This window comes from Manis pentadactyla, chromosome 2 (assembly GCF_030020395.1).
Source record: "Manis pentadactyla isolate mManPen7 chromosome 2, mManPen7.hap1, whole genome shotgun sequence".
Lineage (NCBI taxonomy): Eukaryota > Metazoa > Chordata > Mammalia > Pholidota > Manidae > Manis > Manis pentadactyla.
Genome location: NC_080020.1, coordinates 82,863,356 through 82,878,034, shown reverse-complemented (window position 1 = coordinate 82,878,034; position 14,679 = coordinate 82,863,356). Strand labels below are relative to the sequence as shown.

The 14,679-nt window shown below is 38.1% G+C and overlaps 1 protein-coding gene across 2 annotated transcripts in view; it reads left to right on the top strand.

Annotated features, from left to right (window-relative positions):
• Positions 1-14,679, top strand: part of IQGAP2 (IQ motif containing GTPase activating protein 2) — a 275,493-nt gene that overhangs the window by 146,990 nt on the left and 113,824 nt on the right. Inside the window, exons 4-6 of one of the 2 annotated variants that reach the window (XM_036886058.2) lie at positions 1,993-2,070; positions 4,217-4,270; positions 5,241-5,317. In XM_036886058.2, the coding sequence (XP_036741953.2) occupies positions 1,993-2,070; positions 4,217-4,270; positions 5,241-5,317 (209 nt within the window). The remainder of the gene's footprint in view (positions 1-1,992; positions 2,071-4,216; positions 4,271-5,240; positions 5,318-14,679) is intronic. The other variant, XM_036886059.2, reaches the window with a different exon arrangement.

Genomic DNA, 14,679 nt, shown 5'->3' with positions numbered 1-14,679 from the left:
ACCTGCCGAGTCAGGAAGAATCCACTGGTCAGAGATCCAGGAAGGTTCTCTCTGAATAATCACCCCAGGTGATCCCTTCTGATGCACTACTAAAGTTTGAGAGCCACTGCTCTGCCGGTAGATACATTATATAGTAAATTTTAATAAAGTTGTAAAGAAAGAAAAAGCTATACTGTGATAGAAATACACAGAGGGTAGAACTCATTCATCCATACAATGCTTACCAACACCCACTGGGTACCAGGCACCATTCCAGGCACTCAAGGCAGAATGGCAAGCAAGGCAGACAGGCTTTCATGGCACATAGGGTTGGCACATAGATTTACTTACAGACTGTAAGTAAATATATAATTGAGAATTGGCTATGATGAGTGTATGAAGGAGGAATTTAAAGCCAGTGATGACCCATAGCAATGAACAGTAGATGAGCTATTCTAAGGGGGTGTTTGCTCTGAGGCAGGAAGAATGGAAATTAGAGACTAGCATCTCTGTGCCTGATTTCCCTATTTTATCTTCAGATAACTAAGTTTTCTTATCTTTGAGGATCTTGGAGGAATATGTCATGGGCTCTGAAGGTGGTCTTGGGGGAATATGGGGGATACATTCCAAGACCCCCGGTGGATGCCTGAGACCACAGATGGCACCAAATCCTGTATATGCTCTGCTTTTTCCTATGCATACATACCCACAGTACATTTATAAATCAGGGAAAGTAAGAGATTAATAACAACAGTAGTAGAACAGTTATAATAATATATTGTAATAAGCTATGTCAATGGGGTCTCCTCTCAAAATATCTTACTGTACTGCACTCACCCTTCTTGTGATGATGGGGGATGATGAAATGCCTACATGATGAGGTGAAGTGAGGTGAGTGATCCAGGCCCTGGGATACAGTTTAAGCTGCTAATGACTTTCTGATGATATTTCAGAAGAAAGATCATCTGCTTCCAGGCCACTGTTGACCTCGGGTACCTGAAACCTTGGAAAGTGAAATTCCGACTATGGTGGGAGTGCTGTGCCTTATAATTTCTAACAGCAACAAAAATATTTTCTGCTAAATAAACTATTAGACTGTAAAAGGTCACAGAAGATTAGACAAGTCAGACTTTCCGAATGTGATTTTCTACCATCAGATGTTAATTATATGATGAAACTTGTGGTAGTTACTTTTCTGTACATTTGCTTAAAATGAAAAAAAGATAGCATGCTATTGATTTAACTAATTAAAACTACAAGATACTTTTAAAGCTCTCAACCTCATAAAATGTCACAAGATACTGGCAAGGATACTATATTTATAGCCCTTACAGAAGATATGGCTGACTGATGAGGACTATAAGGAGAATGGAAGACATAGAAAGCTTATTTTTATTGTATGGGTAAAGAAAGGTCTTGTAAACATTTCCAGTGAAGGTTTACTTCTTGTACAAGGCCAGGATTAGGATTAAATTATGGGAGAAATAGATAATAAAATTAGCTGTGAACTGTGGAGTTTTTGTTTTTATCTTTGTGTTCTTCTACATTTTCCTATTCTCTACAGAAATCATATTGCATTCATGATTAGAAAAAAATAGTTTGGCAGATCCAGAAATTAGGGGAGAAAAGGCATTTGGTCTCCTTAAAATCCTGTGCTCCTGAAGTCACTAGGTTTCTCAGCCACAGTTGTCAGTCCTGACACTGGGTGTGTGAGTGCATGTATATAAATGCATGTGCACACTTGTCTCATAAAACTTCCTTTCCCATGTGCTGGACATTAAGTGGTCTTTGAGATTCTGGCTCAGAATTACCTCAAGTGTGTGAATTGAAAGGCGCATCCCAAATGGTTGTCATGTTGCTGAGAGAGTCTGGTCTCCTTTATCATGTTTCCAGTTGTCTTATGTATTAATTATTCTCAGAGAAAAACATCCTGCTCCTGAAAAATTGTTCTTGCAAGTGACTCACTTTTTGTGTGGTCCCTTCTTTCCTTCCCCCACCCCATCCTCACATTAGAAGTCCGGCCTTCATTTTCGACATACAGATAACACCGTCCAGTGGTTAAGAGCAATGGAGTCTATTGGTCTACCCAAGGTAAGCCTGAACTGCAAACCAAGGGGTTGTGCAAACAGCTCACTATGAGGAAAGACTTGGTAGAATCAGGGATGTTCATGCAGCAGATGCCTTATTGTCTCTGGAATGAGAAATGTGAGGACTAGACAGAAATACAGAAAGACCTATGCAAAGTAATATATGGTAAGAACTCAGAACAAAGTATGTGTACAGATTGAGAGAGCCAAGTAAAAGTGTGCATAAATTAAACAAGGTCAGAACAAGCTTTAACTGCTAGATAGTTGACTTAAAATAGCCACCTCCCTTTTTCATGTTGCTGTACTTAAGATTCCAAGTCTCATTGTATCACTATATATTGTATCACTATAAATTATAATGATTAATTTATTTTTATTAAGTATTATTATAAATCACAGTATCACTTTAAATTTTAAATCATGATAAAGGCTAAGGAGTTATAGCTCTTACTCATGAAATAGATGTCCCAAATAAAACACAGCAAATATTCAGAACTTGTTAAATTCGAAGGACAGGCACCTTTAAGCTGTGGGACAAATAGACAAGTAGAGGAAATGAGGGAAAACATTACATTTGAAAGAAATTGTAGAGCTATTTCTTAAACTTCAGATTTTAAAATAATTATAGAATCACAGGAAATGGCGAAAATAGTACATCAATGTGTACTCTTCATTCAGCTTCTCCCAGTGGTGACATCTCCTAACTGTAGTATAATAACAAACTGACACTGGTGTATTGATGTTAACTAGGCAGCAGACCTTATTCAGGTTCCACCATTTTTATATGCATTCATGTGTTTGTGTGTTTGTGCAGGTGTGTGTGTGTGCTGGTGTGGCTCTATGCAATTCCTCCTATGAATAGATTTGTGTGAATGCTACCGCAATCAAGTTACTGATGCCTCGGAGGAGTGAGCCTTTACACTGCATCCCTTCCCAGGCTCATCCCCTGATACCACTAATCTGTTCTCCATCTCTATAGTTTTGTCATTTTGAGAATGTTGCAGATATGGAATCATATCGTAGTAATCAATATTTTGATAGTGACTTTTTTCAATGAACATAATGCCCTCAAAATCCACCAGGTTTTGTGTTACCAATAGTTGACTCCTTTTGTATTGCTTATTACATGCAACTATTTTAAAGATATGTTTAGGAGTGGTCCAGCTTACAAGCAAGGAGGTAGGCTTAAGTCCTATGTTATTGTTCTTATTATTAATCCAGGTTTGCAATTAAAATCAACCACTACAACAAAAAAGATTCCTTAATGTAAATTCCAAATGCCTATTTTTAAATATATTTGTGCTTATATCTGTTTCAGCTCAGCTTATTTTATCTCAAAATAGTATTGATTATGTTCTGCCATTTTTCATCAAACTACTTCCCCTTCTCCTAAAATGCCTGAAACATTAAATGCTATTGCCATCTGGGTACTAGTTATAATACAGAATTCCTATTTCTAGGTTATGCTTTAGTAAATACTAACTGAGGGCTGGGTAGTAAAGAGAATAATAAAGAAATTCAAATAGGATTTTTCAGTATGAGGCAACATACTTTTTTAGAATAATTTCATTATATGTGATAGATTTAAACCTTTCCAAATTGTGTGTATGTTGGGCCAGATTTTCTTTGATTTCAAGCCGAACAAGTAATCCATATAGCAGATTCTATTTTAACACTGATGTGTTTTATGAAGTCATTGATACATCACCACATTGCAGGGGTGGGAGACCAATAGTGTACTGAATTGACTGATATATTTGCTATTAATGCCCTCATTTATCCATATTGATGAAATGCCTACTTTGTGCTCAGCATCATGCTCGGTGCTGGGGATACAGTGCTGAATAAAATGTTCTAGTGAACTATAAATTGCTAAAAGAAGACACATTCATAATGATTTTTCCTGAAGCAACATATAAATATAAAAGTTTCTTATGTAAGGAAAAGGGAGTGGGAGTTGTAGTTATCCTCAGCTTATACAGGAGAACTTCATACCTGGTCACACATTCTTCTCGCTGACACTTTAACAGCAAATGTGTTAAAGGAAAGTTGGAAAGACCTTTGAAATTTCCTGGGCTACAGACATATCTTTAAGTGCTTAGTGACTGTTTATTTGTAGCCCAAGAAACTTTGCTTCTTTCTTTTCTCAGCTTCTTCTGATGTCCAAAAGAAAATTGCACTTGAGTACCAAGTACTCCCATATGGTACATGATTTAATTTCAGTTTTTATGTCATATTTTATAAAATCTTTACTGAAAGCAAATAATGCTAATATGCTTATCTTAATCTTAGGAGTTTCAAGCCTAATGACTCATTTTTTTGGTTCTTAGGAAGAGAGAAGTTTGGTGCCCCATTCTGAAATCTGTTTCTTATCAGGCTTTTAGTTTCTAGCTTAAAAAATAATGTGTATGAAAAGCCTCAATGTTCAGACTTTTCAATCTAGTAACTCCATATTTAGATGTATCCAAAAGAAGTAATCAGGTGCTTAGGAAATACAGTGACTTTTACTAGAGAAAAACTGGAGACAAAAAAAATGTTGAACCATGAGGAACTGGTTAAATTATCACTCAAACATATGAAAGAATCATATGCATGTTTTAGACATAGTGTTCTTAAGTGTTTTAAATAGTTTTACAATATGTAAAATTTTGTTTACTTACATACATAAACCAGAAATTGGACACAAACAGAAAAAAGACGGGAAAACAATATACCAAAATGCTAATAGTAACAATCTGGGAAGTGAGCTTATAGGTCTTTTTCCTTCCTACTTTATAGACTTTCCAGATTTTATTCAATGAAAATAGACTACTTCAAGCAGAAAAAAAATCAGTCTGTGTATTGTATATGTGTACGTACATGTTTACAGAACTGCACAGCTAGGTTTTTAACAGCGTAATAAAATGCTGGAAGGAAGACACCCTTCTCAGGCAGGGGACCTCTGGGCAGGCACAGGAGTAACTGCTGCAGAAAGCAGAGCCTGCACAGGCTCACACCTTGGGGAGCGAAACTGAACTGCCACCCGCCCTAGGAGCACAGCCTGCTTTAAACACAGTTTCTCTGTCTTTCAATAAATACAGAACAGCAAGGACAATCAAAGTATGATAATTTTAGGAGACTTAAAATAATTGTCAAAAGCAAAACAATAAACACATCATTTCTTTTGTTTTCCAGATATTTTATCCAGAAACAACAGATGTCTATGACCGGAAAAACATACCAAGAATGATCTATTGCATACACGCACTAAGGTGGGGGAAAAAAATACAACTAAAAGTCTAGGAAGTAGATTTAAATAAAGCTACAATTTCTGTTGTAGAAGCAAGATCTTAACTTGAATAATCTGAAGACCTTTTTATTGGATTGAGTAATTTTGAAGTTACTTATACAAAATCAAAATAACTGTCACAAAAAACAAATCCTTAAACTTGAAAAGTATTCTTCTCATTTCTTAATCTAATTTCAAATAGAAAACCAGAAAGGAGATGAAAACCTGTGAGTATAAAAGCAGAAAATTTAAGTTGAAACTTCTAGGGCTCCACCAATAGAAATAATGCTACCATATTCTTGAGTTATGATCTAGTTTCCAAATACAGCTGAAATATATCAAACGAGTAACTTTAATGGTTATTATAATTTTGATCTTTTTGAAATCACAGTTTGGTTCAATTCTTTCCATTCAGGTTGGTTTCTTTTGGCCTTTTGTTCAGTAGAAATTGTACCTAAGGATAAAAAATATACAGAAGTTGCTTAAAATTAGTCAAATTAAGATACATTCATTGTTTTAAAGCAATTGTTAAGCAACTAAATTTTTTTAAATGTTGAGATTCTGCTAGTTCACTGAACATTTTTTTATCTTATTGGCCTGGAAGAAATGTGATTTTTAGATGGTAACAAAGATGATTCTAGAAATCCAGTTTGTGGCTGTTTTCTTTCATGCGCACAGGTAATGGCTGGAAGACTTCACATCTAATTAAATTTTAAATTTCTTTTAGAACATCTGCCTTGTGTTTATATCACTAGGAGTCATTTTCCTGGCAGAATCTTCTGCCTAGAGGTTTACATTAACTTCCTCCTGGCTCTTTTCTTCTCCGAAGGAAAAGGTTTCTATAATAATTCATTTTAATGCTGGCCTACTAAAGAAGAATTTTGATTATGTCACATAATTTGACTTCTCCCCCATCAGTTCTTATGAGATTTCTTTAGAAGATGACAACTGCTAGAAATATAGACCAAATGTAGGTACCTTTTCTATTATTTCTTTATATTCTAGTAATTTGGAACAACTGGGGGGAAAAAAAACGCTTCTGTGCTTGCCTCCTCATATGTGGCTAGTGTATCATTATGCCAGCAGGATTTCTAAAAGCTTCATGTGCAAAAGCACTTATTTTGAAGAATATTTTCAAATATGTTGCCCAATTCTTTGTCAAATATTTTTCACTTAACACCATAGTTGGCACCGTCTTTGTGATCTGCCAAGCCAGCTACCATTAGTTAATGTCATTATCATACGCAGGCATCATAGTACTAATCTCCAGATCTGTAGCATGCTCACGGGGCATCCTGTATAAGTTTAAACTGATTTCCTGAAATGCACACCTGGGTGTAATGTTAAGCAGCTTATGAAGAAATAGCATGCTAAGTTCACTGTTTTTTAATAGAATTTGTGTTTTCTCATTAAGGCTTACCAATGTATGTTTGCCATAGTTTTAATCATGACTTGGACAGCTTGGTAAATAAAGAAAAGTCGACTTCTGCTTATTATTGCCAATTGTATGCAAATGTTGGTGTGATATTTTCAAGGATTGTTTTTCTCAGTTACACAGTTATTCATCCTGGAGCAGATTCCTGTTGAATCTGTCACTTGCCAGATTTGACCTTAAGTGGGATCTTTAAAAGCAATATTTACTTAATAAACAGCATTCCCTGGGAGAATCTCCTTCACTTTTCTCTGTTCTAAAGTTATTGTGCCTGCCTCTTGATATGGAACTGAGACGTCGCAAGTGTATCTAAAGTTGTTTTCTATCAAAACTTTTTCCTGCAGTAGTTCAGAATGTAGTTGTTCGAATGAGGCTGATACCCTGCTTTGCTGGGTCAGACACACTTGGAATCTGGGTAGCAGAGCTCTTTAATAAGTCAATGGGTTGCCCTCACTGCATAATGAGAAGTGATGTTGGAAATGGGCAAATATGCCTTCAGCCCTTATATCCTGTCTGCGGATGCAGCAACATTGCTTGTGTCCAGATCTGTCATTACCTGCGAGGGAATTAGGCAGGTCAGAGGCTCTGATCAGGAACCAGGCAGGAAGATCCTTCCTCCTGCCCCAGCCTGTGGGCCTGACTTCATCTGCAGAGTTAGCTCTTGGCCCTACAAGCTTATCCTCTCTTCCTGGTCTTCTTGATTTGGGCTTAACAACCTCATCAAGATCTTCTGGGTTCTGGCCCTTGCTTCTTGTTTGTACCTGCTTTTCCCTTTTCCTGCCTGCCCCTCACCTTACCGCTTCTTTGCAGGCCCAATATCCTTGCCGCTGCAACCTGCTCCCTTTGCCAGTTCAGCTTGCTGTCTGTCTTCCAGCCCCGACTCCGGTGAATGTTAGCACAGCAGCCCCAGAGGAAACCGTCAGGCTTTGCCTAAATAACATGGAGAGACTCACCTCAGTGATGAGTGCCTGCATGCTTTTTTTGAAGAAATATTTATTACCTTTTTCTTATTTAACTTAAAATAAAATATGTTCATTATGGAAAAATCAGAAAATTCAGAAAGAATATCAAAGGGAAAGCTAAAGTACCCACTATCTCAGCACCAAGTGAAAAACACTCTTTGTGACTATTCTGGTGTCTTTAGACTTAAAATGTGTATGTGACATATTTTTGGTGGGGGTGGGGTTTGTGGGTTTTTTTGCGGCTTCATCCAGAATGCTTTAAAGTACATGTGATAAAAAGGAACCAGTTAAAGAAGCGAAGCCATGCTAAGTTCCTAATACTGATTTTTAACTGTTTGGAGGCCTTTAATGCATGGAAAGGAGCACCTTTTGCAACTTGTTCATTACTCAGTTTACTAAACAACTGTTGAGTGTTTAAACATTATGAAATTGAATTCCTTTAAACGGTTCACTTTAGGAGAACTGATTTTTTTTGAACACTTCAAGTACCTTTCAGTGCAGATGAAATGCCCAGATACATTATTACAAACTTCCACACTTAGACCTAGTCTAACAGATCCATACTACAGGTTTCACTCATTTAATTATTTATACATTAATTCAAACTCACCCTAAGGCTGTAATATTTTAATACCTATCCAGAGCTGATTGATCTCATGGGCACCAGAAACAAAAGAAGACCCCTTCAAATCTGCCCAGGTCACAGGTCTAGTTTCTGACCACTCAGCTGTAGGCCACAGCATGGCACCCACATGTCTGGGATCTTCTCCCAGAGGAGTCAGACCCTGGTTACCAAGCATCAGGCTGAACTTCACTTGTGACACCCATTGGCTCTTGTAAAATCCTCAGTATATGGTTTCCAGGCAGTTTTTCATGTACAGTCTGGCTCCTGTCCCCACCCACCCCCTGCACCCCGAAACTATTTACTTCCTAAGTCTTGCTTGGCCAGGGATACAGGACTCGTTGTCCTGTTGTATGGCCTGGATGATGTATTGGCCTGATCTGCTAACATTATTAAGAGCTTATGTCTGCCTTGTGAATGTTTTCTTGAAATTAGTTGGGCATTCTGGAAGTTTCTCCCCCAGGAGATGATAGAATGACTCTACCTGATGCTCTTTGGGCCTCATTCGCTCCTGTGCTGATTTATCATCTCAGATCACGTTCTGGATCCTCTGCTTGACTGTGGGTGTGACCATCAGTGTCCAGCCCTCCTCTCACTTGGCAGTTTTTGTTATAACCTGTTATCCTCGGTCTGTCCTTTTCTTGGAACTCTTCCTTTGTTTTCTAGGGCTATGTGGTTTACCCAGACTTCCTGAGTCCAAGTGTAATGTAAATACTATAAACTCTCTATAGACAGATAAAAAAATGACAAAGCACCTGTATCTTAACACTTCTTAACGCTGTCTTAATCTGTATCTTAACAACTTGTTAAAATCAATACAAATGATTATGCAATGTCTTATTTTATCCCTTAGTATTACACCTTCCTTTTCGTACACTTTATTCCATTCTCTTTTTGATCATCATTTGGAACTCCTGGCCTTTCACAGACTTAACCATGATTAGTATCTTCTTTTTGAAGTACCAGATGTATTCAGTTTGGTCCCTGGGAGCTCTTTCTAGCCAGCTCCTTTGTCCTGACATGATTTGAAATGTCCTTGCTGTCTGGTCACAATAGGATATTCCAATCCCATCCTGATTATCCCTGCTCTAAGACATGGAAACAACTACCCTTCAAGGAATCCTCTGAAAGTGTCATGGTCATGATTGTTCTGTCTGAATAGGTTAGGGTTCTGGATTCTGCCTTTCTTATTGTTGGAAGTTTCCTTGACCATTAAGACACTGAGAGCAACAACCTGAAGAAGGGTTCACCTCCCCCAGCCCACCCCACCCCATGGGAGGATTACTGCAATTTCAGTAGCTGCTGCCCCAGCAGTCATGTTTTCAATGCAGTAATGATGCTGGAAAAGCCCACATTTGGGGCTTGCCCTGTGAAAATGGCTGTGGCAGACCCACTTGTGGTTGCCCAGCTGTGCCCCGTGCCCTGACTGCTTTGTGAGGGAGGGCTCCTCTGCAGCTCCCCACAGTCAGGCAGCTGCCTTGCCTATCAGGTTGCCTTGAATCTGTTCCTCGGTTATCAATATGAACTCTCATTGTCTTACACTCCACGCCCTTGGACCCTTTCCCTTTTAAGAAACCCACTGATGCCTTATACCAGACTGACTACATCTCTGACAGAAAACATTTACATTTAAACATAAGCTTCCTAGAGCTAGTTCCTTACCTGCGGAGAGCCTCTATCCTGTGTTCTCAGGCGGGATATCTGGAGATGGCAGTGTCTGGGACTAGGGTGAGGAGTGTGGTACCCCTTCCATAGCTTTCAGATCACACCACATTCACAACTCTCCCCCTGCTCCAGACCATCCTCTCTCTTCCTTTTCCTACCCTAAATTAGTGCCGTGGCTCTGCCTTCCGGTCCTACCATGTCCTGTGAACTGTGTCTTGTCACCTAACACAGCACATACACTGCCGGTTCCAGCTTGAAGTCTATGGAATTCATATTTTTAACTTTTTAGTTGGTTCAGCTGAACTCATTTCCCTATGGGAAGGCTGCCTCAGGATTCCTTTTATTTTTAGTTGAAAATTAGGTAGGGAACACTGGATTTTGACGTGATGTTGGCAGTGATGTATGTGACTAATGGGAAAATAATTTGGTTCAGCAGGTAAAACTATTTCAGACATGAAGCCAGCAGGGAGAAATAGTAAAAGATTCTTAGTGTTGAAAAGGGAGAAACCACTGTAGTTGGCTATTAAGAAGTGTGTTAAAAGGACATACTTACTGAACAGGGGTAGTAGTAATAATAAAAGCAAAGACAAGCACTTACTGAGCTTTTAATTATATGCCCAGCACCATTCAAAGCACTTTGTAAGTGTAATCTCACTTAATGCTCACAGCATACCTGTGGGGCACATGCTGTTACTAATCCCAGTTTATAACCAAGACCACTGAGGCACAGACAGGCTGCCTAGGTTCACCCAGCTGGTCTATGACAGAGCTGGGATTCAGAACCAGGCTGTGTGACAACAGACCTGAGCTGTTCCAGGCTCAGTCAGTCATTGGCCTCAGAAGAGAGTCAAGCATTTCCCTAATACTAAGAAAATTTAAAGAACAGTGACAACAGACTTGAATTTCAGTACAGGCCTCTAAACTGTTACATTTAGGATGTTTTAAAATGAAGACTTATGGAATCTCAGAACTGGAGGAACAATGGGAAATCATTTCAGTCCAGATCCTTAAAGCTTGGGTTGTGTGACTTGCCCAGGGTCACACATCTACATATTGCCAGTCCTGGGACCAGGACCCAGGACACCTGATTCTAGTCCTGTGGTCTTTCTGGTCAGCTGTGAAGCTTTGATTTACAAACATTCATCTCACATGTTTTAGCAGATGAACTGCAGTGAAATGATGTGATCTGAAAAGCTGAAATAAACTCAGCTCCTGCCTTGTACATTTACATTTCATTACTGTAGTCCCCCTTAATGTATATGTGGGAAGCAGTAGAAAAAACCCTAATAGTTGTTGTTGTTGTTGTTGTTGTTTTACTTATTGCTTCCTTTACTTGAACTAATATTATTTGTACAAATGGGAACACATGGGCTGGTGAGGCTTTCCTGTCCTCAAGGCAACCTCTCTGTAATTGACCTCTCAGCAATGCCAGTGCTGTCCCTTGTGGTGTGATAAGAGGCTCACTATTTCCCACCAAGTGCTTTCTTACACATGGGAAGCTATGGGGACATTAATTCCTCAGCTTTCTTGGGAATGCTTTCAGCCCTTTGTGTTGGTTGTTAAGCACTAAAGGTGCTTAATAAGTTCAGTGTGGAAGAGCTCCAAGAAGTTGGTATTTTTTTATATTGGACAAGTTGGGTGTTTTTTTGTTTTTTTTTTAAGATTAACACTCTGGATTTCCTATATGCTTCAGGTAATGAATGGCCTTATTTGAATTTAAATGCTGGGGAAATAGCCGGCTGCCATAGCTGATTCCTTTCAGCCTGGGAATACTGGATCCGTACAGTTTCCTAGTAAACATTTGCCCCTTTGAGTAATCTGCTGGGAAGCACCTCCCACACAGAATTTCAGAATAAAACTCCCACACTGTGAAGAGTGATCTTTTTAAAGCTAATGGTTCAAATTTCAACATCAGAAACAAATGTTGAAAATTGAAGCCAAATAAAAAAAGATACATTAACTTCGAAAAAACTTTTTGGTGACAGTATATGTATGCAAATGAGAGTTCTACCTGATCCACGCAAGTTTAAGAAAAATCTCTGATTTAAAATAAAAGCCAAGATTCTTCCAACTAAAAGGTAACTTCTCAGCACCACCTTGTGGTAACTTTTAGTTAAACCAGAATGTCTGCTTATTGTGAGATTTATATTAGTATTACAGTATGTAATGGAGAAGTAAAAACTATAATTGGAAATAATCACCTAACTTCTTTAGTACCACAGGGGAAAATTAACACTTTTTTTAGTGTAATTGTTTTAGTCCATATTACCAACAAACTTATTTGTGTGTGTGTGTGTGTGTGTGTGTGTGTGTGTGTGGCAGCCCAAATACAGCATGGTAGAGAAAAATACTTCTTATATAGTACATAGAAATTGAATGAATGACTGGGAGAGCAATGGAAATAATGTGAGAAGAGTCATGTCAATTCATTGAGCACAGCTGTCTCACTCCCTTGCCAAAATTGACATGAAATTATTAGGACTGTAATTTTTTAAAAAAAGAATCACGTACAATAAGAAAGAATGCTGTCCACTGACCAGAAACTTAAAACTACTGCTGACAGAAAGTGGACAGGTAGGACTGGATTGACAGAAGTAAGCAGAAAAAGACCATAGCCCCCAAATCCCTGAAGGATGGAGCAGAGCCAGGAGTTATTATGGGGCTTGCTCCAAGCACAGAGACAGCAGGAAAAGGAGACCCCCAGGCCAGCATTATAGGGCTGGCACTTCTAACCCTTCTAAAACAGCAAGTATAGATGCTGATGGCAGGTGGCATACCAGGAGCAAGGTAGCTAATAGTCCCAAGAAAGCACAGGGAGCCCTGGTCTAAGAAGGCAGGACACAGGGCACCCTCCTGGTGTCAGCCCCATTGTTCCCCACAGACTCCTTAAGGCCAGCTCCTGTCACCAGGATCTGCAATCAGCAATGACAAATGGCAACTCTTAAAAAAAATCCCAAGTCAAGAAATGCCAGACACCTGAGGGAAACCAACCCTGTGAAGTAGGCATTAGATTTGATAAACAGAACCAATACCCAAGGAACAAGTAAAAATATTAAAATGTGTGCAATTAGTGATTCAGTTTATTTAACATTTGTTAAGCATTTATGCTTATGTACAACAGAACAAAGGTAAAGTTAGGGAAGGAAAATTAGATATGGATGAAATAAAAGAAACTAATAAAATTTGTAATTGTCTAAATTTTTGCTGTATAATATGAACATAAAAGGATGGATCTAAAGTTCTAGATTATCTCAACATTATGTAGGTGGGGAAGAAGTGGAAATATATTAAAGATAATAGATATTCATTAGCTTAGGCTTTGATATCAGAATATAAGTTTAAAGTATGTTAAAACTAGCATAATATAATATAAGTAATACACATTAAAAATCACATTAAATATTTGAAATAATTACTGATATAAAATTAGTTAGAAGACATTTTATGGGTATCTCCAACTTAAATTTTACTGTCACATTTTCAAAGTTTCTCCCACTGAATTATTTTTATAGCTTTCTTTGAAAATTAGTTCAGATCTATTTTTTCATTTAGTTGTAAAAAAGGAAGAGAAAAATCAAGCAGTATGAAAGAAATTGAAGTATACATTTGTTTATCATTTAGGGATCTATTTTCATTTCTTAATGTATGGCTTGATTTTATTTTCCTAGAATTCCTTTGCAGCTTTACCATCCCTGTGTGTTTAATTCTCTTCAATTTTGTAGCTCCTGTCACTAGAAAGGAGCAAGTGAGGAGGTTGACATTTCATTTGTTCCATGTGATTTGAGTTCCCCTTTTACTGGAATTGTTTCTCCTATGTAATAATGAGTTGAGAAGTGGTTCATAAAATATTACGGTTTTGAAAATGTCAGCATACTAGTTTTAATTATAATGGCCTGTTTGGCATGAACCTTTGGTAGTAAAGTCTTTAGAGGCTGTGTAAATGGTTTTATATCCTTGATAATCTCCAAAGACCTAGAATTTAAACTAAGAATTATACCCTGTCTTTCTAGATTTGAATTATGAATACATAATGCCTCTTTTACACTGAAGAATGTTCAGAGTCTGATATCCCTCTATGGATAAGACATGCATATCATATTGGAATTTAGTACTAAATTAAAATTACCATGTGGTTAAAATGTCATTTGTTCTTTGTCTTTTGACTGTGGTTTTGAGGGAAAAGAGGGGAAAACCAGAGAAGGGCCAATTCCCTCAAAAAATAATATTTAAAATTCAGAAATTAATAGTCACTTCCTGGAAGAAATGAAAATGCCCCCATATGTGTATGAAAAATATGTTTATCCTCACACTAACAAAAGGAAAAGCAGACTTAAATACCATTTTTGGCTAGCAGCTTAGAAAGGTTTTCATTGATAGTATCCTGTGGTGAAAAGGGGACAAAGAAAATGGTATTCTCATGTATTGGTGGTGGAACTGGGCCAAAGCCATCAGCAGGTGCTTAGGTTCAACTAAAACTTCTGGCTCTCAGGACTGCTTAAGCCACTTCTGGCACCAGATGATCAGAAGGAGAGAGAGCCAAGAAACCCAGTCTGCCAACAGGGTAGCATCAAGTGTTTGCTCTTCAGTGGGAGCCTTCTAGGTGCTCCACGTAGTCGTCCTCACAGCCGTCTGGTAGTTGTTCTCTTTGGTACCCCAGGTGACAA